The sequence below is a fragment of the Mirounga angustirostris genome, unplaced genomic scaffold (genome assembly GCF_029215605.1).
Source record: "Mirounga angustirostris isolate CCGP_5_RB_7025 unplaced genomic scaffold, mMirAng1.0.hap1 SCAF_4, whole genome shotgun sequence".
Classification (NCBI taxonomy): domain Eukaryota; kingdom Metazoa; phylum Chordata; class Mammalia; order Carnivora; family Phocidae; genus Mirounga; species Mirounga angustirostris.
In genome coordinates this window covers 52001421-52029049 of record NW_026991712.1, presented here as the reverse complement: position 1 = coordinate 52029049, position 27629 = coordinate 52001421, and the positions used below count along the sequence as shown (strand labels likewise).

The 27629-nt window shown below is 37.4% G+C and overlaps 1 protein-coding gene across 2 annotated transcripts; it reads right to left on the bottom strand.

The window, feature by feature from the left end:
* Window positions 1-999: 999 nt before the first annotated feature.
* On the bottom strand, window positions 1000-25791 carry ZFAND1 (zinc finger AN1-type containing 1). 2 transcript variants are annotated; one of them, XM_045896314.3, is made up of 8 exons: window positions 25677-25791; window positions 17705-17747; window positions 16588-16627; window positions 14648-14775; window positions 14469-14560; window positions 13580-13701; window positions 2155-2310; window positions 1000-2062 (listed from the first exon to the last, which is right to left on the bottom strand). In XM_045896314.3, the coding sequence occupies exons 1-8, from the start codon at window positions 25729-25731 to the stop codon at window positions 1892-1894; spliced, it is 807 nt and encodes a 268-aa protein (XP_045752270.1). In that variant the 5' UTR covers window positions 25732-25791; the 3' UTR covers window positions 1000-1891. The 2 variants fall into 2 exon arrangements, with proteins under 2 accessions (XP_045752270.1, XP_064444227.1); XM_064588157.1 differs by having other exon boundaries at window positions 25604-25742.
* Between the last annotated feature and the right edge of the window lie 1838 nt (window positions 25792-27629).

Below are 27629 nucleotides of genomic sequence, written 5' to 3'. Positions count from 1 at the left end.
AACAGCCAGGAATAAAACCTGACAAATCTGGGAGAAAGCTGATACTCCTATCATTTGCATGTATTTACTGGCTGATTACATTTAAACTGAGGTATATATCATAGTGGTATTACAAATACTTACCTAACACATCCTCCCCCCCCACCCATTTTTTTGGGTTTCTACTTAGAATTCTAATTGTCTATAAGCAGGTGGAAAGATACTAGGGTTGGGTGGGGCAGTCAAACCCTAAAATTTCATTAAGCATCCTCAACTGAAAGCCCTAAAAGAAAGCCTGAGAAAATGGTCTGATTTCAAAGTAGTTTAGAAATGAGAAGCTAGAGAGACTTTCTTACCCACGATCTTGTTCTCTAGGTGACTGCTCATGCTGGAACCCCTGGTCCCTACAGTCTGAGGATGCTGGTACCTGTGTGTCTCCTCTAGACTAGTTTGCTACACTACCTGGGACCTGATCTAACTTACCACTGCTTTGCCTGTTGACATGAGTCTGTCCCTCCATGCTGCTTTGTCTTTTCTCTGTCTAATCACTGACAAGACCTCTTCTTCATTCTCCCTGGGTGTAACTCAATTTCTGCCCATCTTACCTCCTCTCTTCTCAACCCCCATTGCTGTTTTTCCTGGTATATTTAACTGTAGTTCAATTCATGAGGCATGTGTTCATCACCTACTTTATGTAAGTATTTATGACAGATGTTAAGGTCTGTATTAAAACTTTCTGGCATCTAGGAATATGTTTAAGGATTATTTCTACTTCCGGCCTTGTAGTTTCTAATAAAAGAACCACTGGAACATCTATATTTACTGCCTATCTACTCATTTGGCACGTGCTACACAGCTTTGTATTATAAGTATGCATATATCTCACTATATCCACCATGGCAATTACAATCAAATTCTTCTATTTAGTAGGTACTCAATTACCTTAATAAATGAACATATAAGTAGCTGACAGAAGTCAGAAGTTATCTCCATTCCTTGCATGAAAATAAGAGATGAACATTCTGAGTTTAATTCCTTTATTTAATTATACGTAAAGCTACTATATATGTCTATGACAAATAAGATAGAAAAGGGACAAAGCCTTCCCCAAAAGAACAAAAAGGGAAAAAGAACAAATTATTTCTATTCTATATGGTAGTACTTTGTTGAGTACTGATGGGATAGATCAGTCAGAAGCATTCATTTTAATGTGTAGGTAAAATATAATTCCTTTTGGTATGTATTTTGCTTTGATATACAAAGATACTGTAATGAAGTTGTGCTACCTCATCTTATTCTCATTTGTAATACATTTACATAAACAAAAAAGGTAAATCCTACTGGAGGAGGACCTTTATCAGAGATATGCCCCAATGCAGTTAGAGGACACCAAGAAAAATCAATCCTCTTCCTAGGCCTGAGATTCCTCATCTAAAAACTTAGAGTGAATGAGATGGTCTCCAAGTTTCTACGATTCATGTACACACATCAATTTTTACATCTGGATATAGAGTTAAGGCTATATATCCTGGCTTCATGATGCAAGGCTTGGCCAGGGTACTTGCTTAAAGCAAAAATAATATATGTATCTTCTAAAAGCCATCTCTTTCTTCCTCTGCCTTAGAAGTGGCAACGTCCCAACATCTCACATTAACTAAATGAAATACACCTTTTTTGTTGTTACTAAGCACAACCTAATAAAAATTAAAGGTAAGAATTTGCTAATTACTGAATGTCCATTCAGTTAAACTTTAACACACAAAAATTCAAATTTAACAGAAAACTGATGAATTATGACATAATGGAAATCAGTTAAAAAGCAACTTTTAAAAACATATAGAGTATTTGTAGTAAAAGAAATTGACTTTACATAAAATTTTCCTCATCATTTCCGGCTTGAATCCTTACAAGACTATTCCAAATAAGAATCAACATTTTTTAGAAATTGTTCTTCATCATTAAGATATTCCAAGATAATATTTCCACCATTATATAAAGGACAATCCTCCTTAGCAATCCAGGTTTCCAAAGTATGATCCAAGGGTAAGGCTTCTCCTGAAGTAATGTGACATAACCTTAATTTCTGTTAAGGGAAATAAATCATACTGTAATAAACAAACATGCTGGTATACAGTATCCTAAAGCTTTTAGAGAAAAATTATAACCAGTTGTTACCTTAGCTGTTAATTTGTTATTATCATTTTTAAGACTGGTTAAAGAAGCTGCAAAGTCTATGACCTTTCCAATGCTCCATCGGTGGCAAAAGAACATTGGTTTGCTCTTCTCTTTGCTCCCCTTAGGTAAGAAAACCTGAAAGTAAACTCTTTCTTTCTGTAAAGATAAAAAGTTAAAATACAGATTACACATTATATACATATACACACACACACACACATACACACACATATACACATATATATATACATATATGTATATATATATGTGTGTGTATATATATATAAAATAGAGAGCATCTGTTTTTGTTTGGTGACCTGTCTTCCTCTCTTCTCCTAGTTAGAGGATTACCCTCTAATGATGGATCTTTTAGTGGGAATACCAATCACAGTACCCAAGAATCCACCTAAATGCATATGCATAGGACCTAAGGCTCTAGGCTAGGGTGGTCTGTGCAAAGACAAGCATGTGACATAAAATTAGGCCAATCAAGGTCCTTTCCCGGGATTTGATGTTCAAGAACTAGGAGAAGGGAGGAGCCTTTTTTTTTTTTTTTTTTTTTTTTAGAGTTTATTTTTTTGGGACACCTAGGTGGCTCAGTCAGTCAAGCATCTGCCTTCAACTGAGGTCATGATCCCAGAGTCCTGGGATTGAGCCCCACATTGGGGTCCAGCCCCACATCGGGCTCCCTGCTCAGCAGGGAGCCTACTTCTCCCTTTCCCTCTGCCTGCTACTCCCCCTGCTTGTGTTCTGTCAAATAAATAAAATCATTAAAAAAGGGGGCGCCTGGGTGGCTCAGTTGGTTAAGCAACTGTCTTCGGCTCAGGTCATGATCCTGGAGTCCCGGGATCGAGTCCCGCATCGGGCTCCCTGCTCAGCGGGGAGTCTGCTTCTCCCTCTGACCCTCCCCGCCTCATGCTCTATCTCATTCTCTCTCTCAAATAAATAAATAAAATCTTTAAAAAAAAAACAACAAAACTTTAAAAAAGAAAAAATTTAAAAGCTATAGCCTCACCAAAAACAAACAAAAAACAAGCACCCTTGAGGATCAAAATGAAACAAACACAAACAAGTGACAGGTAGGGAGACTGAGCCACAGACTTTCAAAGTCTGAGAAGAGGAAGTAGCAGTCAAGAGCTCAGCTGTGGGTTAGTGGGAAACAATAGTACCACATGGAGATGAAGTACTGGGATCCGGCGCACTGCCTGGAAGCAGAAGCTAGCATGGGGCTTGTGCTGCAGTAAAGGACGCTGAAGAAGGTACTGCTGAATGCTGACTTAAGCTACTGCTTACAAGAAATAATATTCAGGAAGGCAGAGAAGCACAGATAGAACCTCTTGACAGTGAGCAAAGCCAAGGTCTTCCAACTCAGTAAGTGGATCCACAATAATCTGAAAATCTCTGTAGAGCAAAAGCACAAACTGCCAATCTCAAACCTGGATTGTAATGGAAATCCTGAGTAAATGGGCCAGTGGAAGAAAATGCAAAATTGCCAGAGAGGGAGAGATGAGTGACCAGTGAGCAATATAGTAAGAACCTCCTACTTAAGACAGACATGTGGAATCTATAAATGGAAATTCAAAACAAAGGTTAACTTACTATGGGCAGATGAACTAACTGAACTTGAAAAAGATACTTTTATGGACATATCCATAAAAAAAAGGAAAAAGAAGGTACGAATCAAAAATAGGCAGAAATGAAACAAGGCAAGCTATGAAGATCCAATGAGAAATTTAAAAATTTTTAAATATAGTTTCTGAAATAAATTCAAACAGGAGAAATTTCAATAATATTCAGTAAAAAGGTTTAACTGATTGGAAGATGTATTTGAGAAAGTCCTCTAGAATGCAGCACAAATAGACCAAGATAGAAATTATAAATCCCAAAAATGTCTAACAAGTTAAAAGAAGGAAGCAATATCAGAAATAATGACTAATTTTCCAAAAGTAAAAAAAAATAAGTCAAATTAAAAATGTACTTCCAGGGCCAACCTAAGCAATCAAAACAAATCCATATGTAGAAACATTGTATTGAAATTGGTATCATAGATAAACTCTTAACTACCAAAAAAAGACGGATTACCCATAAAGCAACAAGACTAACATGTTTCCTCAGGAATAAACAGGGGCCAATGAATAGTGTATTAAGAGAGTTGAGAGAGTCTAACGGACAATCCAGTTCAAGTGAGGGCAAAATAAGGGCATTTTCAGAAGGCTGAAAGTTTACCAGTGAAGACTTTTTTTTTTTTTTTTTTTTTTAAAGATTTTATTTATTTATTCAAGAGAGACAGAGAGAGAGGCAGAGGGAGAAGCAGGCTCCCAAGGAGCAGGGAGCCCGATGCGGGACTCGATCCCAGGACGCTGGGATCATGACCTGAGCCGAAGGCAGACGCTTAACCATCTGAGCCACCCAGGCGCCCGCCAGTGAAGACTCTTAATGAATGAACTTAGCCAAAATAAAAGTGAGTCCTAAGGAAGGAGAAATTCAAAAACTATGTTGGTAAATTTGAACAGCTACTGACTTAAAAAGCATGTGTGAACAAAGATGTATGAGACACACTCAACTGGAGAAAGCATGTTAAACTCGTCTTATTCAAGAGGATACAATATAAGTAACTTTAGACTCTGAAAGAAAAGGAGGTAGTTATATATTTTAAAAATTAAAAATGTAAGCACATGCCTATTATTGCATTATAAAACATTACAATGAAGATTCTAGATAATACAGTACAAAAAAATGAATTAGGTAGTATAATTATTGAAAAATTAAAATTAAAACTATCCTTATTTGTTAATGGGGTGTGATTATTTACCTAGGAAATGAAGGCAAAGAAAAAAAAAAAATCAAAGAATTTGGTGATGTGACTGAATAAGATGAACAAACAGAAAACACCTTTTCTCTATATTAGCAGTAAGTACCTGGATATAGAGATAGGTGGAAATATTCTGTTCACAACAGAAACAAAACCCATGAGATAATTAGGGATGAAAATAAGGAATAAAATTTAAATGAAAAACATAAAATGTTAAAGACAAAACAGGAGCTAAATAAATGAAAAGACTTCTAGGAATCTTAGACAGGAAGACAATGTTTTGTATCATACAGTGCGAATCCAAAGTGAATCCTTCAGGAATGATTTCAGTCAGGACTTGCTAATAGTCCAAACTTGCTGGGAAAGTGAGTTTTACTTTACCTAACTTCACAGAAATCACTAGATAACGTATTGATGGACCTTTTACATCAGTTACTTACACCTAGTGAGCAGGGAGGAAGCCAGAATCTCCACTACAAAGAGGAAGAGTTCAAGAGGGTATGAAATCCTCCTGAGAATAGCAAAGGGGGCTTCTCAAGAATGGCCAAATTTTTACATCCTGTGGGCACTATTATTTACAGCTTATATTCTTGTGGGAAACTGGGGGACATGGGAAGCCACATATCTAAGATCATGCTGTGTTCTCTCTTGCTATTTATGATTTCTGTCAGTTTCTCCATTTCTCCTTCAAAGAGCCTAAAATCTTTAAAGTTGCCTCCTGGAATCTGTCACTCAAAATCCTGTCCCATCAAGACAACCATGAAAATCCTAAGAGGTGTTTGTTTTGTTTTTGTTTTAGTATAGTTGACATACAACGTTACATTAGTCTAAGTGTACAGCATAGTGATTTGACAAGTTTATACATTATGCTATGCTCACCACAAGTATAGCTCCCATCTGGCCCCATACACTGCTATTACAGTATCATTGACTGTATTCCTAATGCTGTGCCTTTTATTCCCATGACTTATTCATTCCGTAACTGGAAGCCCGTATCTCTCACTCCCCTTTACCCATTTTGGCCAAACCCCCAACCAGAAAGTTTTTTTAATTTGAATATAATAAGGATGAATAATATGGGTGAATAAAGAATAAAACTGCTAAGAAAAAATATAGATGGGACTTACATTACCATTTTAGAACATTCTATAAAGCTATTGCATCAAATCAATTTGGTACAGAAAAATGAGTAAAAAATGAGTGGAATAAGTAGGAAATCCAAAAATAGATCCAATAAACATAAATCTTAAACCTATTATGAATTGAAATACCAAATATCACCTTCAATAGGAGAAATGATTTAATAATTGGTGATGACAAAACTAGCTAAAAAACTGGAAGAAAATAAAACTGGGTCCTTAGCTCACAGTATATGCTAAAAACAAATTCCAGATGGATTAAAGACAAATGCAAGATGCAAAAAAAGTAAAAATCCTAAAGAAAACCAAAGCAGGGAAAAAAAAACAGACCTTAGAAAAAATTAAAACACTGATATGTCAATGAGATACGTAAGTGAAATATATTTGATAGATTTTGGAAAAAATTTCCAAAGCAGATTATAGATTTTACAAAAATTAACATCTATTATATTCTAAGTTTCCATAAGCTGACCAAACAAAATAAAGACATGAGAATGGGTAAATGGACAACCAAAGAGAAAAATGATCAAAGGATATGCATGGGTGATTAAAAGAAGAGCAATTACACATGGCCAACATATTAAAAGATGCTCAAGGGACGCCTGGGTGGCTCAGTCGGTTAAGCGTCTGCCTTCGGCTCAGGTCATGATCCCGGGGTTCTGGGATTGAGCCCTACATCGGGCTCCTTGCTTGGTGGGGAGCCTGCTTCTCCCTCTCCCTGCTGCTACCCCTACTTGTGCTCTCTGACAAATAGATGAAATCTTTAAAGAAAAAAACACTCAAACTGAACAGTGTAAAGGACATGCAAATTAAAGCAATTAGATCTTTTTATAGCCATTAGACTGGAAAACATTCAAAAGGATGGTAACAGCTACTGCAAACCAGGGGAAGAGGAAAGGGCACTCTCATTCTAGCCACAAGAGGCAGTATATTAAACTGGGTAGGTTGGCAGCCTCATCCCCTGAGTGATCTTCAGATTATTCATCTGTGAAATGAGGATATAGACTATTCCAATACTTCCAGTTATGGAATATACCAGGAGAGTTGTGAGTATGAGAGATAAAAAATTTAAAGGTAAGGAAATTGGGCTTTATTGGATATGTAAAAGAAGATCTGAGAAGAATTTTAAGCAGAGCAATAACATGACCTAATTTATACTTTTAAGATTTCTCTGGCTGCTGCATCAAAGCTAGCTTGTGGGAAAGCAAATATGGACACAAGTAGAACAATTAGAAGATCATGTTAATCTAAGCATGCAAGAGACTGTATTGTGCCTTTTTATTTTCTGTATTAATGATGCTTTGACATCTGAGACCTGCTGAGGAGGGCTCCACTGTCCCTCTCAGGATCAGCTCATTCCTAGAGGTAGCACCTGTGAGTGTTCCCTTCATATGCAATCAAACCAATCAGAAGTCCATACCCCCAACTACCTCCACGGCCACTATTTCCCTAACCTCATCAACCCAGAGCCAAATACGAGACAACAAGGGGCTGCCCTACACCCCAGAGCCCACTGAAATCATTCGAACTAACCAATCCTAAACCTGTTCAGGCTATCTTATCCATTCCTTCCCACAGAACCACAATAAAGGCTCTTCCCCATGTTTTCTGCTCTCTCCCTCTGCCTCCTAACTGATCCTGGTGCTTCCCTGTATAAGTCTTCCCTCACCTTCTTCACCCGACTTGCATGGCAGGCTTGCACCTCTTGGGATCTGTAAGTATAACAATTTATTTCACCATACCTAAACATTAATAAAACCTACATTTTTAAAGAGATGTGGTGAATTGGGAGTGGGAGTAAAAGAAACAGAAAAGAGAACAAATTCAAGAGATATTTGCAAGGTACATTCAACAGAATTTGATAATGATATAGACTGGCAAGCTAGGAGGCAGTAAGCAAGTCGTCTTCTTCAAAAAAAAAAATTTTTAAAGCCACAAAACAATGCTTGGCATAGTATAATCACTCAATAAAGGCTGACTATAATAACTGCTGCTAGTAGAAATGTAAATTGTTGCAACTTTTTTATAAAGCAGTTTGGCAACAAAAAATTAAGATTTAAAATACACATACCCTTTGACCAAGCAAACACATTCCTGGGAATTTAGCTCACATAAATAAGAAACCAGATTGAGACTACTTAGCACAATAGTCGAAACTGGAAACAAACTAAATGTTCATCAAGAGAAAAACGGCAAAATAAGACCTGTACATCCACACTGGAATTATTTACCCAGTTTTTAAAGAACGATTTAAAGCCACACCAGCTCCCTTGAGGGAATTTCTGCTGGGCATGAATGAGAAGGATAGAGAGAGATAAGAATATACAGCCTACCTAAAACCTGCCTTATTTATAGCCATACTCACTATTGGACATGGTAGTATATATAATATTTAATAGCTATCTCGCCCCTTGGAATATAAACTCCATGTCGGCAAGGACTCTTATTTACTCTTGTATCTCCCTCCAGGGTCTGATATATAGTAGGTATTAAAAAAAAAAAAAAAAAAATGGTGACTAAATGATATGATGCCATCTTTATAAAATAATGAAATGACCAGAAGATACTTTGTGTGTGCATACATATACAAGTAAATATTTCCATTTATGTAAAATTATACACATGTATACACACATATACATAGGTATATATTATATATGTAAGTACATATGTTTCTAAATACAAACACACATTAATGCAAGGGGAAAAGTTATAGCTACAGACCTGTGGCACGCCCCATGATAAACTATTACCTGTGTTAAGAACATGGTTTCTGAAGCCAGCCCACCTGGTTGCAACTGGTAGTTCTCCACTTAGTAGCTATGCTACTAGCAAATTACTTGACCTTTTTTGTGCCTGAATTTTCTCCCTGTTAGGCAGAAATAATAGTGCCTATCTCACAAGTTTCTTGTGAGGATTAAATGTGTTAGAAGAGGGCCTGGAACAAAGTAAGTGCTATACAAGTTTTGACTATTATGTTTAAGTAATGAAACAATTGCAAAGTAATTTGAACAATGTATTATTGGATACCTTAGGGCAGCCCTTCTCAACCTTGTCACTATTGACATTTTGGACCAGAAAATTCTTTTAAGATTTTATTTATTTAATTGAGAGAGAGAGAGAGAGAGACCGCGAGAGAGGGAACACAAGCAGGAGGAGAGGGAGAAGCAGGCTTCCGGCAGAGCAAGGAGCGCGATGCGGGGCTCGATCCCAGGACTCTGGGATCATGACCCGAGCCGAAGGCAGACGCTCAATGACTGAGCCACCCAGGCGCCCCTGGACCAGAAAATTCTTTACTGTGGGCACTGTCCTATGCCTAGTAGGAGGTTTAGCAGCATCTCTGGCCTACACCCACTAGATACCATAGGACACCCATGTCCAATTGTGACAAAGCAACCCTAGGAGACAAAAATCACCCTCAGTTGAGAACCACTGCTTTAGTGGGAAGGACATGGGCAGAGGAGAGTGTGTTGCTTTTTCCCTTTATACAATCTTTTAAAAGTTACACTTGTAAAAGCATGTACTACGCTTGTAATTTTAAAACCATAAAATCAAGACTTCAAAAAAAGGAAAATAATCACTAAAAAAATGACTATATTCAATGGTTTTAAACCAGCAGAATAAAAGGGAATATAGAAAATGTGATCAATACAAAAGACGTGAGGAGAGAGGAAATAATCAAAGGTAAAGGTTGATGAGCAAAAAGCATAAGATGGAAGAAATACATTCAAATGTATCAGTGATCACAATATAAATGGATTCAACTCACCTATAAAAGAGATACTATCAAATGGGATTAAAGAAAACAAAGTCCAGCTATATGCTGCTTACAAAAGATACCCTAAAACAAAACAGAGAAGTTAAATATAAAGGGATTTTAAAAAGCAATAGTTAAGCAGTCACTAAAAGCAAGCTAAGTGAAACAGTATTAGCATTCAAAATAGGATTTAAGGCAATTCATAAAGAAAAAATTCCATGTACCTGATAATATGTTTAGAAAAACCATTAGAATTACAAGAAAGAAATCTGACAAAACCAGTTATAGTGGGAGATTTTAACACCCTCAGTCTCAAACTGATAGGTGAAGCAGACCAAAAATTAGTATGCACACACACGGACATGAATATGAATACATACAAATGGGGAAGGGGTGGTGGCAGGAGAAAGACTGCAAATGACAAAGCAAAAAAAGGCAAAATGTAAATAATTGGTACATCTGGATAAAGAATATGGAAAAATTTTTTTAAAACTACCAAGTTACCAAATAAAAAAACCCCACACCCAAACAAGTACGTTAAAATAAATTCACTGCAAGAAAATGGAAAAAGATCAGAAAATCTAAGCAAAGCAGGTAAGAGGAAATATAAAGGCAGAATTTAGTGACACAGAAAGCTAAAGAAAAAAAAAGGCAAAAACAAAACAGTAGAGGTCAATAAAACCAAAATATGGTTCTCTAAAACTAAAATATAAATTAAAACACATACACAAACCTCTAGCAAGATTGTTCAAGGAGTAAACAAAATACAAATGAAAATTAACAATGAAATGGAATGACTACTAAAGACAATAGAGATTTTGGAACATAAGAATAACTTGAATAACTTTATAACAATAAACTGGAAAATCTACATCAAATAGTAAATTTTAAGACAAATTAATATTCACTAAAATTTGGGGTGCCTGGGTGGCTCAGTTGGTTAAGTGTCCAACTCTTGATTTCACCTCAGGTCATGATCTCAAGGTCGTGAGATCCGAGCCCCATGTCTGGCTCTGCGCTCAGTAAGGAGTCTGCTTGAGATTCTCTCTCTCCCTCAACCTCTCCCCCTGCTCGGGTGATCCAATTCTCTCTTTAATAAATAAAATCCTTAAAAAAAAAATTTACCAAAATTTAAGAAAGGACTATCTAAATAAACCGAGAACTTTTAACACATTGAAATAGTATTCAAAATATTCCCCTCAAAAAAGGTAACAGATTCAAAGGTTGTAACACCCTTTAAAACAACACTTCAATAATAATCACTAAAGAATAATAATCACTTCAAGAACAAATAATCCCCACTCACTACAAAGATTTCAAAGAAAAAAGTAAGCTACTCAATTTTAGGTGTATAATATTGGTGCTAATATCAAACACTAAATAATACATTAGCTAATCACTTAGCAGTGCATTTTAAAAGAATTACATACCAGCATCAAGTAGTATATTCTGGAATATGTGGGTGATTCAACAAAAAAATTGATTAATGTAATTTAAAACATTTGTAAGGAAAGAAAAGACACCTGTTATCCTACTGGATGTAGAAAAAAAAAAAAAACTTACAGTAAGAATTCATAGCTATTCATGATATAGATTCCTAGCAAACTAGGAATAGAAAGAAGTATTGCTAACCTGAAAAAGCTACTACCAAAGATTTACAGCAAATATAGTATTTAATGATGAAACTTTAAAGTCATTTGCATTAAAGTCAGAAAAATGATGAAGATGCTTACCATTACCCACATTATTCAAGACTGTTCTGGAGATCTCAGCCAATGCACTAAGATAAATAGGAGAAGAAAAGAAAATTTGGGGGAAAAATGCACAAAACTGTCATTCACAGAAGATATGGCTGCACAGAAAACATCCCAGAAAATCTACAAACTATGGGAACTATTAGATTACTTGCTAGAGAGAAGGACAACATACAACAACGAGCAATAACCAGTTAGGAAAATATAATTTTTTTTTTAAAAAGCTATCACTTACAATGGCAACAAAAATGACGAGGAGCCTAAGATATATATGTATAAGCATTATAAAATGTTAAAGACCTTAAAAAAAAAAAAAAAGACCTAAAGAAAAATTGGATATCATAGATGTGGATGGGAAGATTCAAAACTCTAAAGATGTCAACTACCTCTAATCTAAAATTTAATAATTCCTATCAAAATTGCAATTTCAAAGAACAGGACAAAGTGATCCTAAAATTTTTACAAATGAATAAACTGCCAAGAATAGATGTGGTTGAAAGCAAAGAATAAGGTGGAATGACTTATCCTACTTATTATAAAGCTATGATAATTAAGACAGTTTGCTATTAATGCAAAGATAGACAAACAGACCAAAGGAACTGAACTGAGATCCATAAATTAGTCCTACATGTATAGAACAATCTGGTGTATGACAAAGGTTTCATTATAAGGATGAACTCTTCAATATCTTATGTTACTACAATAGGAAATCCCGGCGGCGGGGGGAGGGGAGGAGAGTGTCTCTACTTCACTTACAACTAAATTCCAAATGGAACAAAGAGTTGATAATTTTTTTTTTTAACTTTTAAAGGAAAGTATAAGAAAATAACTTATTTCAAAAAGCACAAATAAGGAAATTAAATTTGAGTACATTAAAATTCTAAAGTCTGAACCACTAAAGAGATCAAAACCAAAGTGAAGACAAGCTAGACTGAGAAGATATGTGAAATCCATTTACTCAAGAAAGCATTAGAATTCAGAATATATAAAAAATTATATAACTTTTTTAAAGTGCAAAAAAAAAAAAACCCAAAACACCCAACAGAAAAAATGTGCAAAGCACATGAATAGTTCACAGACATAAAATGGCCAATAAAATCAATGCAAAGTAGCTGAACCTTATCAGTCACAAAGGAAATTCAACTTTAAACTTCAGTAAGTTTAGAAACAAGAAACACAAACTCTCAGACACTACAGGAAGGAGATAAATCAGTACAACCACTGACAATAGAAAATTGATAATATCTAGTAAAGCTGAAGATGAGCAAACCCCATGACCCAGCTTTTCTATTTCTAGATATATTCCCTAAAGTAGCATTTTTCAATCTGACTGATGGTCTCAATCCTTTAAGGGTTATAAAATCAACAATCTTTAAAATAAAACAGAACAAAAAACATCAGAGTATGTAACACATAAGGCTAGTATATAACAAAGCTAGGTATTACTTACTAAAACTGTGTTAAGGTATGTATATATATATGTATGCATGAATGTACATACGTACTGGGAGATTACATATAATTGATATTATGGAGTCTTAAAGGGACCACCCTAGAAAAATGTTCCCATACATACACAAGGATTTTCACTATTAGAACAGTTTATAATGGCAAAAAAATTGGAAAAAATCTGAATCTTGTTCGTTAGGAAAATAGATGAATTGTGGTATATTCATACTATGGATTAATGTGCACCTACCAAAATGAATGAACTAGACTAAATGTATCAGCACGGATAAGTGTTAAGAACATGATGCCAATTGAAAAGAAGTTGAAAAAGAATACATATGGTTCACTGACACTTCTGTAAAGTGAAAAAAAACCCTTAAAACTATATACCATATAATACTAGTAACAATACATATCAGGTTCAGATTAGTTGTTCCTTGATGGGTGGGAAGAGTAAAAAGGAAGCTTCAACCATATTTGGAACATTTGTTTTTCAAAAATCTCTGAAACCAACCTGTGGCAATGACTTATCTCCATCAGCATGCATTTTTAATTTCATCAATGCTACCTTTGCAGCTGTTTCACTATTTTTTGCACCTTTACGTCGTTTACTTGCTGTCTCTCTGGTCTTAGAATCTAAGAAATAAGTATAAGCATATAATCACACAGAATTTTTACATTACATTTTCCAGAGTTCTATTAATTACTATTAGTTATGGCCTTGAAATGTACACAAATTACACACAATGGAGCTATACAGAGACCACATTCATTTTTGTTGGTATTATATTTACATGACCATTATAAAAATACCACTGAGGTTCATCTAAGCCATCTCCATATCAAAAACTCACTGTTATGTGCTTCTTTCTAATTTAAGCCTATTTAATCCAAAACAATCACTAACACTTCTGCAGAAAACTTTAAGAGTTGGTTATAGAAAATTTTAAATAAAGGTACTATCCTTAATACAGAATGAAAATTCTGAACATATTGGCAGAGAGACTGGTCTAAGTCACAGATACATTCTTCCTGGCACCTCAGATTATCAGCAGCATTCACAGGACAGCTGATGAGACTTAAGATTAGTATTTAAAGAAAGCAAACCACTACGTTGGCTTTATGAATACCATGTCTAGCCATGACCGTTAACCAGGTGATCTGGCCCAGTAAAAGAACATCTGGTAGGGTACTTCCATAGAGTTTCCAATTTTTCACTGGTCAGGTAGGCCTTGTGAGAAATACAGTCACAAAAATGTCATCAAGATCTATACCAAGTTATAAACATTGAGGCCATGAACAACACCTTCCATAACGTGAAAGCTGAAATAAGCAGCAGGACCCCGTAACTAACAGATATACAGCAGTAAGGGAACAACAAAACAAGCTTTCTAGATACTTGCCAATAATGTCTTTAACAAGTTTCTGAGTGGCAGCCATACGAGGCTTAGGAATTTCCAGTTTTTCACATTCATGATCCGACTGATGACGGTGCCTATGAGCAACAGAAGAGTGACACTAGTTCATGTATTTGCATACGACTTATACAGATATACAGAATTTGAATGGTATCAGTGATCACCTCAGGCAAAAATTCTTCTCACAATAAGGACATTTAACTGGCACAAGCTCTCTTTCAGCACAGTCCTTGAATGAACATGGGTAAGAGGTAGGCTTATCTGACTTCAGGCTCTCATTGATTATAGTCACCTGAAAATGTACAAAGAGGGAAATGGCATTATATTTTTCACATTTAAAGAAAATCAACATCTATTTTGGAAGGCAACATTCATACCATTTTTGCTTAAACTTGTCAGAACAACCTACATACGCTCACATAACACCAGATTATAATAAGTGTGTGAGAAATGATTACTCTGCTGACTGTTCTACATTTTCATAACTTTCTTCCGGTGGTATATTTATCTTCTAAGTCAAGTTAAAATTACTATTCAGTTACTCTTCATAATTTTAGTCTTCTATTCTGTATCAGTCCTAAACAAAGATGCCCACATAATAATATGCTTGGGTGATCATTTCATCAACCCTCAAATGGCAAGTCATAACTACTTTCTATGCTGATTTTAGCAAGTTAAAATATATATTTGAGAAAACTTAGAAGTATGTTTATCCATGATATAGAAGGTTAAAGATGGTTTTTACAATGATACATTCTCTATTCTGCATTTATTCTTATATTACCAGCAAATATTGAGGAAGAAGAGATTTTACAAGATTAAAAAAAAAAAAATCCAAGTCAGGCTAGCTTGAGTTTTAAGTAACTAGGTTTCTAGAGTTGAATGTATTTAGTGAAATAATTTCTTAGAAATCTACAACCAAAGGGCATTCCTCTATATATATGGTAGTTATATCCTGTTGGAATTGACTATTTTTCCAGATTTGGTCTAATGGTAAAATTGTTTTCATTTCATTATTTAAGGAGATCTAATTGACATTCTATGAGAGACATTCATAGAACTCAAATGATATAAGAAAAAGGAAAGCACAGAGAAGATTTACAAGCTGTAGAACATTAATATGTTTACTATATGACTGTCTCTCCAATTAATCCTGCATAATACCAAAATGTTAATTTTTATTTTCCTCACATAAATCTCCTAAACCTCAAAGGACCAGATTTGGACTGGAGCTCATTTAACCTTAATTTTCTACAATTGAGAAAACAGATATAAAAATCCTTAGTAAAGTGCTTGGTAAATGCTGGGCAGGAATAAATATCAACTGAAAAATGTGAGGCATATGCTTTCTGCCAAATCGAGTGGATTCAGTTCAACTTCCTTTCTCTGACCAAAGGCGATGAAGCAACTTATAAATCTGATAAAATTACATTTGACATGGTGGGCTCAGCCTTCTCTTCTTCCCTCTTGGAACTGAGCTGCCCTCAAGGCCTAACCTGGGGAAGCTCGGCTGTGAATAGTGGGAAAATCCGCCTACTTCTGGATTTCCTTTGCAGCCTACACTACACTAAGCTTCATCACTCAGTTATCCTTTTTGAGTAGGAACAAGGATATTTTGGCTTCTATCTAACAGCTCTTATTAATCTCTCAATTTGATCGGAATTGGGGTGAGGATTTTATTGGATTACAGGTTTGTTCCTGGCGATCTAAGGCCGATCGAGTCAGAACAACTTGTAACCACCAAATCCTAACACTAGGAAGTAGGGAAAATGAACAAAACGGTGAAGGAAAACTTGAAGGAATATATGATGAGGATGTTAACTCCACTGTATATTTATAAATATAGAGCCTAAAGCTGTAAGTGGGCTACCTAAACATAACTGCAATGTACAAGATTTATAGCAATTTATAAATAACAAGACGACCAATTTTTCTTTAAAACAAACTGAGAAAAATAACAGAAAATGAACTAAGAGCCTCTTCACATAATCAGTTTAGTATGCCAAATTTTAATCTGTGGTACCTTGACTAGTTTTAAATTCAATCAAATTCTGAATGAAAGTACATAAATACAAACATTTTATTAGGACAACTAATAACATACCTCAGGACAGCTGTGTGACTCCCTGGTTCTGTGTTCAAGGCTTAAATAATTAAAAAAAAAAAAGTTTAAATGCAATCAGATAATGTACTTAAAGATAACTGCAGTAATTAGAGATATTTTAATGGTTAGTATCCTTAATATTACTCACACTACATTAACTCTGCATATAAGAATAAACTGAAATGCCAGATAAATTAAAGATAGAACATCTATAGTCTCAAAAGTTTCAAAACCCAACTGTTCAACTTCAGTATGAATAAAAACAATTCACCACTCTAAACTAACTCTGACAGTCCGTTAAGCGTCTGTCTGCCTTGGGCTCAGGTCATGATCTCAGGGGTCCTGGGATCCAGTCCCGCATGGGGCTCCCTGCTTGGTGGGGAGTCTGCTTCTCCCTCTCCTTCTGCCCCTCCCCTTGCTCGTGCTCTCAAATAAAATCTTAAAAAAAAAAAAAAAAAAGCCTAAAACACAAAAGTTTAATTACAAAGAAAAGACATTTTCCAAAATCTTTGGTTAGTTCCCAGGTTTTACTTTGCATGTGATGTGTGTGCAAAGGACATGTGATATCCAATTTAAGAAATGTATAGGTTGGGCTCTTCATTTTAATTAATAAAGTACCTGGATTGTTTTCTACCATATTTTCTTTTTTTAAGATTTTATTTGTCAGAGAGAGAGAACATGTGCACAAGCGGGGGGGAGCGGCAGGCAGGAGAAGCAGGCTCCTCGCTGAGCAAGAAGCCAGATGCCAGACTGGATCCCAGGACCCTGGGATCATGACCTGAGCCAAAGGCAGTTGTTCAACTGACTGAGCCACCCAGGCGTCTCTTCTACCATATTCTTTATATTGTGGATATGTTCTCTCCCTGTGATTTCAAGACACAAATGTAAGTTTTACATAAAAAAAATCACACACAAATTCATTTCTGAAAGTTTAAAGTTTACCCACATAGATATACAAGTAATTAGAGCCTAGGGCTATATTTTCTAAGTAATTACTCTAATATAAAATATTAATGGCTAAAATAAAAATTATTTAAATCATTCTGCTTTTCAGAAATAAATTTCTTATTACAAACACTAAAATTACTTTCAAATCCTGTATAAAAATTTAACTTACCAAAATACTCCTGAACAACCATCACATACAAATGGAAGAAAATCTAAAATTGAGGGAAAAATGTTATATGCACTGGTCAGTATCTGATTTTGATTTAGTTTTCTTAAACAAAAAGATTCTTAAAATACTGAACTACATCTATAGGAGAACTCTTCTTTTTGACCAATATCCTAGTGTAGGAATTAGTGGTTAAACAAAAGCTATCACAACTTCAAGCACTCCGGGAATGACTGGATTATCAGGAGAAATGTTCCTTGTAGTAGCGTGCTAAATCAGGAAAAAAAAAAAAAAAAGTACTGGGATTTTTTGGATGCCCAGATTTATTATGTGTTGTTTCTGAGTACTGTATGCTGCAAAAATCCTGCATTTGAAGTGAAAATCCTGGGTTTCAATTCTGATTCTACAGTTACTAATCTAGCAATGCTAAGCAAACTGTTTAATAGTAAAGTTTTGTGGGGGATAAGAGGAAGATGTCAGCATAGGAGGATCCTGAGCTCATCTCCCACAAACACACCAAGATAACACCTACATCTGAAAAACACCTGAAAACATGAAACAGACCTTCCCGCTTAATCCTACAGAGGGAGGACACACTGGAAGGGTAGGAGGGGTGGAGACATAGTTGGGAACCAAGCCTGTGGTAAGACTAACCATAAATAGGAGGAACACAAGCACAGAAAAGCTAGAGGATCAGAGAGCCCAAACCAGGCACCCCAGCTACTGGGAACCTGCACTGGGAAGAGGAGTCCTCATAATATCGGGCTGTGAAAACCAGAGGGGCTAAACTTCAAACTTTTAAAATCAGCGGGGCTCACCTCCAGGTATTTTAAAAATCTGAGAGCTGGAGGCAATAGTAAACGGAGTCCCCATCCTTAAAAAGCTAGAATAAATAACTGCTGGCAACTAGCACAGAAACAGCAGTTTGAAAAACACCTGGGATATTCATGAAGGCAATTTATTTACTAATCTCAGAATGTGCGCTAGAGGGACAGGATCTTCAGACTTCTCCAAGAACAGAAGTGCTAGAGGGCGCCATTTCTCTTTTCCTCTCCCAGGTTAGATAGCTGGACACTTGGAGGAACCAGCACTAACACTTTCCAACTACCTTGCTAGCATGGGGTGTCTGCCCATGCATTCACCTGCGTTCCCACCCCATCCAATCTGCTCACGTCAGCAGACTCCCTCCAAAGTGGCTCCTCTCCTGCCATACCTGCAAGCAGTCCCAGCAGGGACCAGTGCCACTCCAAAGTGACTCCTGCCCTGGGGAGAGGGGGATAACCCCACACACCAGCACACCCAAAGTTCCAGCAACTTTTAGCAGGCCACACAGGGAGAAAGCCCTGCCATTCAGTGGGGCCACAGAGGCTGACTGCACACACCTAGTCTGATTGCTGGCTCACCCACTTACAAGCCCACCAAGGCCTCTCAACAGTGCAGGAGCCAAACTCTGCCCAGTGTGCCCATAGCAAGCAAAGTAGGTCACTGCAGCCAATGGGGCTGAAGGCAAATGAGGCTCAGCCACAACAGTAGTGTGCATGCAGCCCACAGAGAAGACACCCCTGGAGCACCGGATTCTGGTGACCAAGCGGCATTGTACTACAAGGCACCACAGGACCTCTTCAACACAAGTACACTAACTTTCAAGACCAAGATACATAGCTGATCTCCCAAATTCATGGAAGCAGAGTTACACAATATGAGACAGAGGAATATGTCCCAAGACAAAAATCACAGCAAAAGAGTTAAAAGAAACTGCAATAAGCAATATGCCCAATAAAGAAAACAAGTAATAGTCACAAAGATACTCACTGGACCTGAGAAAAGAGTGGATGAATTCAGTGAGAACTTCAATGTTGACATAGAAAATGTAAAACAGAACCAGTCAGAGATGAAGAATTCAATAGATGAAATAAACACACTAGAGAGAACAGATAAGGGGAGGCAGAGGAACAGATCAACACTCTAGAAGACAGGATAATGAAAAGCAACCAAGCTGGAGTAAAAGAAGAAAAAATAATAGGATAAGGGAACTCAGCATCATCAAGTGTACTAACATTCATATTACAGGGATCCCAGAAGAAGAGAGAAGGGGGCAGAAAACTTATCTCAGGAAGGAAACAAACATCCATATCCAAGAAGCAAAGAGAACCCCCAACAAGATGAACCCAAGGAGGTCCATACCAAGACACATCATAATTAACATGACAAAAAGTAATAATAGATAATTTTAGGGGCACCTGGGTGGCTCAGTTAAGCATCTGACTCTTGATTTCAGCTCAGGTCATGATCTCAGGGTTGTGAGATCTAGCTCTGCATTGGGCTCCGTGCTGGGCATGGAGGCTGCTTAATATTCCCTCTTTTCTTCTCCCTTTGCCCCCTCCACCTGTCCCCTCTAAAAAGGGTAATTTTAAAAGCAGAAAAAACAAAAAACAAAAAAACAGGTATATACAAGGAAAACCCCATAAGGCTATTAGCTGACTTTTCAGTAGAAACTTTATAGGCCACAAGATAGTGGCATGATGGGGCACCTGGGTGGCTCAGTCGTTAAGTGTCTGCCTTCAGCTCAGGTCATGATCCCAGGGTCCCGGGATCGAGCCTCACATCAAGCTCTCTGCTTGGTGGGAAGCCTGCTTCTCCCTCTCCCACTCCCCCTGCTTGTGTTCCCTTTCTCGCTGTCTTTCTCTGTCAAATAAATAAAATCTTTAAAAAAAAAAAAAAAATAGTGGCATGATATATTTGAAGTATTGAAAAGAAAAAACCTGCAACCAAAAATACTTTACCCAGCAAGGCTATCATTCAGAGTAGAAGGAGGGATCCAGTCTCCTAGATAAATAAAACTTAAAGGAGTTCATCACCACTACATGAGCTTTACACAAAACACTGAAGAGGGGACGCCTGGGTGGCTCAGTAGGTTAGGCGACTGCCTTCGGCTCAGGTCATGATCCTGGAGTCCCGGGATCGAGTCCCACATCGGGCTCTCTGCTCGGCAGGGAGTCTGCTTCTCCCTCTGACCCTCCCCCCTCTCATGCTCTATCTCATTCTCTCTCTCAAATAAATAAATAAAAAGAAAAAAAAAATCTTTTAAAAAAAAAATCTTTAAAACACTGAAGAGAACTGTGAGTAGAAAGAAAAGGCCCTAACTAGAAAAAACTTATGAAAGGAAAATATTTCACAGGTAAGAGTAAACATATAATAAAGTAGTAGATAAATCACTTACAAAACCAGCATGGTGGTTAAAAAGCAGTAAAATGAATTATACCTACAAAAATAAGTCAAGAGATACACAAAATGATGTAAAACAGGACATATACATAAAATGTCAGTGGGGGAGTAAAAATATAATGCTTTTAGAATGTGTTCAAGTGTAAGCAACTACATCAATTTAATATAAACTGCCATATGTATGTTATATATGAACTTCATAATAACCACAAATCAAAAACCTATTAAGAGATACACAAATACATAATAAAGAGAAAGGAATCCAAGCCTAACACTAAAGAAAGTCATCAAGCCACAAGAGGGCAAGAGAAGAGGAAAAGAACAGGAGAACTACAAAAACAACCATAAAATAAGTAACAAAATGGCAGTAAGTACATACTTATTAATAATTACTTTAAATGTAAATGGACTACATGCTCCAATCAAAAGATATAGGGCGACCAAATGGATTAAAAACAAGACCCATCTATACGCTGCCTACAAGGGACTCTCTTCAGACCTGAGGGACACACATACAAACTGAAAGTGAAGGGCTGGAAAAACATACCATGCAAATGGAAGCCAAAATACTTAGAGCAAACAAAATAGACTTCAAAACAAGCACTGTAACAAGAAATAAAGAATGGCACTATATAATGATAAAAGGAACAATCCAACAAGAAGATATAACAAGTATCTATATACCCAACATAGGAGCACTCAAATACATAAAGCAATTAGTAACAAAGGGGGAAATTGACAGCAATACAATACCAGTGGGGCATTTTAACAACTCACTGGTATCAATGGGTAGAGCATCCAAACAGAAAATCAATATGGAAACAGTGACTTTGAACAAAGCATTAGACCAGTGGGACCTGATACATACACAGACTATTCTATCCAAAAACAGCAGGATACATTCTTTTCAAGCACACATGCATCTATATATCTCTAAGATAGATAACCTCTTAGGCCACAAAACTAGTCTCAATAAATTTAGGAAGACTGAAATCATTATCAAGCATCTTTTTTAACCACAAAGGTATGAAACTAGAAATCAATTACAAGAAAAAAATCTGGAAAGAACATAAATACTTGGAGGCTAAATAACATGCTACCAAACAATGAATGGATAACCAAGAAATCAAAAAGGAAATCAAAAAATACATGGAGACAAATGAAAATGAAAACACAGTGGTCTAAAATCTTATATGGTCAAGTAACCTACAACAAAGGAGGCAAGAATATACAATGGAAAAAGACAGTCTCTTCAACAAATGGTGTTGGGGAAAGCTAGACAACTACCTGTAAAATAATGAAACTGAAAAAATTTCTTATGCCAGACATAAAAATAAACTGAAAATGTATTAAGACCTACATGTGAGACCTAAAACCATAAAACTCCTAGGAGAAAATATTGGCAGTAATTTCTTTGACTTCCATCAGCATTAGCAACATTTTCTAAGTAGGTCTCCTAAGGCAAGGGTAACAAAAAATAAACTTGGAATTATAATAAAAAGTTTTTGTGAATTGAAGGAAACCATTAACAAAAAGGCAACCTACTGAATGGGAGAAGATATTTGCAAATGATACATCTGATAAGGAGTTAATATCCACGATATATAAAGAGCTTATACAACTCAAAATAAAAAAAAAAAATAACCTGATTTTAAAAAAATGGGCAGAGGCCCTGAATAGACCTTTCTCCAAAGAAGACACAGAAATGGCCAACAGACACATGAAAAGATGCTTAAGTCACTAAGCCTCAGGAAAATGCAAATGAGATATCACCTTATACCCGTTACAAAGGCTCTTTAAAAAATTTGAAGTAGAAATACCATACGATCCAATCATTCCACTACTGGCTATGGATCTAAAAAAAATAAAAACACTAATTCGAATAGATATATGCATCCTATGTTTACTGCAGCATTATTTTCAATAGCCAAGATATGGAAGCAACCCAAATGTCCAATGACAGATGAATGGATAAAGAAGATGTGGTACATAAATATACTATGGAATATTACTCAACCATAAAAAAAGGAGATCTTGCCATTTGTGACAACATGCATGGACTAGAGGGTATCATGCTAAATGGAATAAGACAGAACAGACCATATGATTTCACTTACACGTGGAACTTAACAAAACAAATAAAAAAACTGCTTCTTAAATACACAAACTGCTGGTTGCCAGAGGAGGGGTGGGTGGGGGAATGGGTGAAATAGATAAAGGGGATTAAGAGGTACAAACTTCCAGTTGTAAAATAATTAACTCACAGAAATGAAAAGCATAGGAAATATAGTCAGTAATATAACAACATTGGATGATGACAACGGTGAATTGCTGAATCTATAGATTGTGCACCTGAAACTAATATAACATTGTATGTTGATTATGTCAATTAAAAAGTTATAGAAAAATAAGATGACTCCTCTATATTAATCAGTAAAAAAATTTAGTAGAGCTTTGGATATATATGTATATATATATATTTGATATAGAATGTAGTATATGTCTGTGTATGCATACAAAACCAAAGCTCTATTAGGGGATATAGATATAAGCATATCAGGTCTGTGTACATATATGTGTATATGTAGATTTCTAGACTGTAGGTCACACCTACTTCATAGAGTAACTGCAAAAACCAAACGAGATATATGTAAAAGAATAGTAAGTAACTAATTAAGAATCATTGCAACAATTAACTTGTTTTGAATATACTGAACTCTGAGAAAAATCCTGTGGTGACTTGGGGGAAATGTGTTTAAAGAAATTTCAGAAATTCAATAGATAAATTGATTGATACTGCCAAATTTAATCCTGAGTTGTTTCCTTCCTTTCTGTTGAGGAACAACAGGTAGTTGTTAGGAAATGAATTTTTGAAAAGCAGACAAAAAGTATCCACTCTTCCACTAGATATAATCACTCTCTAAATTGTTTTGCTTGTACCTCATACTACAGTATACAGTCAAGTGAAGCTGGATATGTCCAATCGTGCAACTTTTACAAAGTGAAAACAAAAGGCACTACACTTTAGAGTACAATTGCCCCCCAAAAGGTCTCATGCTACAGGGTACCTTAACCAAAACAGAAAGAGGTCCTATCATAACCCAAAGGGATCCCTGGATAATTGTGCTTGTGGGACAAGGGGGACTGAATACAGTTCTTCCTCTACTGCAGCAGTAGGCCAAGTGAATGGACACTGTTGTTCTGAAGGTATGATACCGTGAGCATGTTTCATACCAAAAAACTATGTATTCATTTGTCAGCGGGAGGAAACTGAAGCATATAATACTCTAACTCTTATGTCTCTTTCAAATTAGAAAAAATGTACATGCTTGCTGTTTTGAGCCTTCTGGTGATTAGGTATTAAATACAAACCAAGAGGACCTAGAGGGAAGAGTCAAGATCAAGATAGAAAGATAGAAAACTATCCATCCAGAAGCTAAACGAAATTTAGGATACTGAATACCCTCTAAATCCTAACCCCCTCTCCACGACTCCAAAAGAGCTAAGCCCTGGCCTCATTTCATATATATTTGTATTTTAAGAGATCCCTGAAGTTGGCAGATACCATGGATGTAGCAATCAGGTATACCAGAGATAAACATTACAGTCAAAACCCAATTGGCTGAGCTTCTCTATGAAAGATCTACAAGGAAATATAGGTTTCCTGAATGGCTAGCCATGACAGCGGGTGGTAAAATATACACAGACTGTAAGTGACAAGAACCTAGAAGGGATTGTGCCCTTTTGCCCACAGCAGGTATCACTAATCAATCGTGGCATTCTCACTAAAACTGGGCTAAATCTCGAGAGTTCTCCTTTCACCGGGTACCTACAACCAATAACTGAAGCTGCAATGAGAGATGAAACCTATTTGCCACCCTATGTAGTAACAGTCAAATGTGACAGCACACATTTGGAGCAAAGCCCAGGTACCAAAGACTGAGCATTCTGTATCGCTCTAATGCTTCGGAAACTTGCCTGTCCAGACGTAGGACATCCTAAAGCTTGTTGCCACATTACCACTGGCTATTAGATTGGGCTAGGTGTATCACAGTCTCTCAGTTCACTGCAGAGAGAAGTTCGCCTTATTAATGATCCAAAATACAGATTATTCTGAAAGCTCTTCTATGGAAAAGACCGTATTTTATACCCTCCTATGTAGTTCCAGCACCAAAATTGATGCTTGGTAAATGTTTGTTGAGTCAGTAATATTCAATCAAAGAATGACAGAACTGAGTGAGCATAATGATCATCTAGCAGGATGGTCTGAGGATGAGAATCTGCTAAAAGCTAAGCGCATTCGCACGAGAAGCCGCGAAGACCAGGTGAAAAACTGATCTCGCCCAACTCCATCCGACAAGTAAGTACAGAAAATTTGGAAAGAAAAGTGGCTTGCCCAAGGTCGTAGTGGCGGGATCAGAGGGGAACACAAGTCTCCCGACAAAAGAAAGGAGTGGGAGGGACAAAACAAGTTCTTGGCCAGGCACACTCGAAAAACAAAGGGAACATGCAAGGCATGTTTTCGGAAATTGCATGGTTCGCTCCAAAAGAGACCACAAGTCTCTTCCAAAGACCCAGGAGCAAGAAAAAAAGACCAACACATCCCACTGCAGACCCAAGAGGGACGAACTCACCCTGCCTCCTCAGACTTCACCGCGCCCCACCACCTCCCCTCACCCGCCACCAGTCTCCGTGAAGGCATAGTGGGATCCAGGTCTACCACGCCCGCGGCTAAGGACTGCTAGGTCACCTCGCTGCCGGCAATGCTCCACCTGACAGTGCTGCCCTACGTCCAACTCCGCCATCACAGCGCCGCCAGAGGCAGGGCTACGGCGCACGCGCGGCGCCTCCTGGGAGTGTGGCGGACCTGGGGGCGGGGCCTGCCGCCCGGCTGGCGCGTCCACCGGAAGAAGTCCCGCTGTTGTGAGCGCGTTGAGCTGTGAGTGTATATGCGATCTAGGCGTCCAGCGAGGCAGCGTGAAGGAAAGGGAGTTGGTCTGTTTGTCTTTTTCCTGGGCGGAAGTCTTCGCGGCCAGTCCTTAAGGAAATACCGAGTTACCCTTCTGGAAGGCTGCGTGCTGAAGTTCCCTCCGTGCTGCAACCCAAATTGGGGACGACCTTGCAAAGATGGTGTTGTTTTTAATTGATGTAAATCTCCGAACCGGCACAGTGCCTGGCACAAGTATTTGCAATAATCAAGTGAAGGACCTTATTCAATTCCTATTTGTCCTGCACCAGTGTTAGTTACTTAATAATATAGTTTAAAGTAAATCCCTCTTGCAAGGGATTCATTAGGCTTGTTGAAAAGTAAGGGTTTTTTCTTTATTTGTATTTTTTTTTAAATGGGGGGGGGGTTGTAGCTTTTGAGGTCCCAAGTGTGTACTGAACCGCATTGAGTTCCTCAGTTTAGAGAGCCCTAATTTAACACAACTCCCTGAAGAAAGCTTGTGATGCCACTGGGAAGAAGGGGAATCTCGGGTATTTGATGAGCCACTTCAAAGGCACCAAGTAGAGGCTCTTCTAGGTGGGGTACAAATGGATGCCATTCCACTGATGTGACACCAGACAGGACTCAGAGTGGGATGAGCGGCAATCAAAAATGTACTCATGACAGGAACTGGAAAAAATATTCAATGCCTCGTATATAACAGGGTCTATCCAAATCAATATTCATTGAGAAGGGGAAAGGCTGAGATTGAGAAATGGTTATTACTTCAAGATTTGCTCTTGCATAAATCTGTTTAAGATTTCCATCAAAGACTTGCTTGGGTCTCTGGAGAAACTGTAGATTTTAGAGCTAGAAGCAACCGATCATTTAGTTATCCCAGCATCAGTTTTGTTTTTGTTTTAAGATGAGAAAACATGTTCATAGCATTCAAATGATTTGCCCAAATTAGTGGAAGAGCCATGACTAAAATTCAAGTATCAAAGACTTCTGGTATTCTTGAAGAATCAGCAGGTTACCTGATTTTTATGTTTCTTTTAGCTGGTTGGGTCAGTCAACAGCAGGTTTTCTAGAGTTTTACTAAGTGTTTAGAATGTCCTAAAGAGGTGGCAAATATTTTATCAGTCCAATCATAAAATTAAAATACTCTATTTTTTCAGTTCACTCACCCTGGGAATATAAGGAGCATCAGATAGAGTAGCCAAGGTTGCAGTTGCTAGCTCTTTCATCTCTAGTCTCCTTTGCCAGTTTCTCCCCTAGGTGCTACTTCAACATGTGTTTCCCCTTAATTTTGTGCTTGGTCCATTTATCAATTTACATACTCATAGAAGTGAAATTCCCCTGGTTCCAAACGACTCCCATAACCATATTCTTTATCTTGAGAACTTTCTCCCAGACTGAAGGTCTCTTTCTGTCTGTAGACATATTCACTTAGTGTCATCTCTCATATAAAACTTAAACCAGGGGCGCCTGGGTGGCTCAGTCGTTAAGTGTCTACCTTCGGCTCAGGTCATGATCCCAGGGTCCTGGGATCGAGTCCTACATCGGCTCCCTGCTCAGCGGGAAGCCTGCTTCTCCCTCTCCCACTCCCCCTGCTTGTGTTCCCTCTCCCACTCCCCCTGCTTGTGTTCCCTCTCCCACTCCCCCTGCTTGTGTTCCCTCTCCCACTCCCCCTGCTTGTGTTCCCTCTCCCACTCCCCCTGCTTGTGTTCCCTCTCCCACTCCCCCTGCTTGTGTTCCCTCTCCCACTCCCCCTGC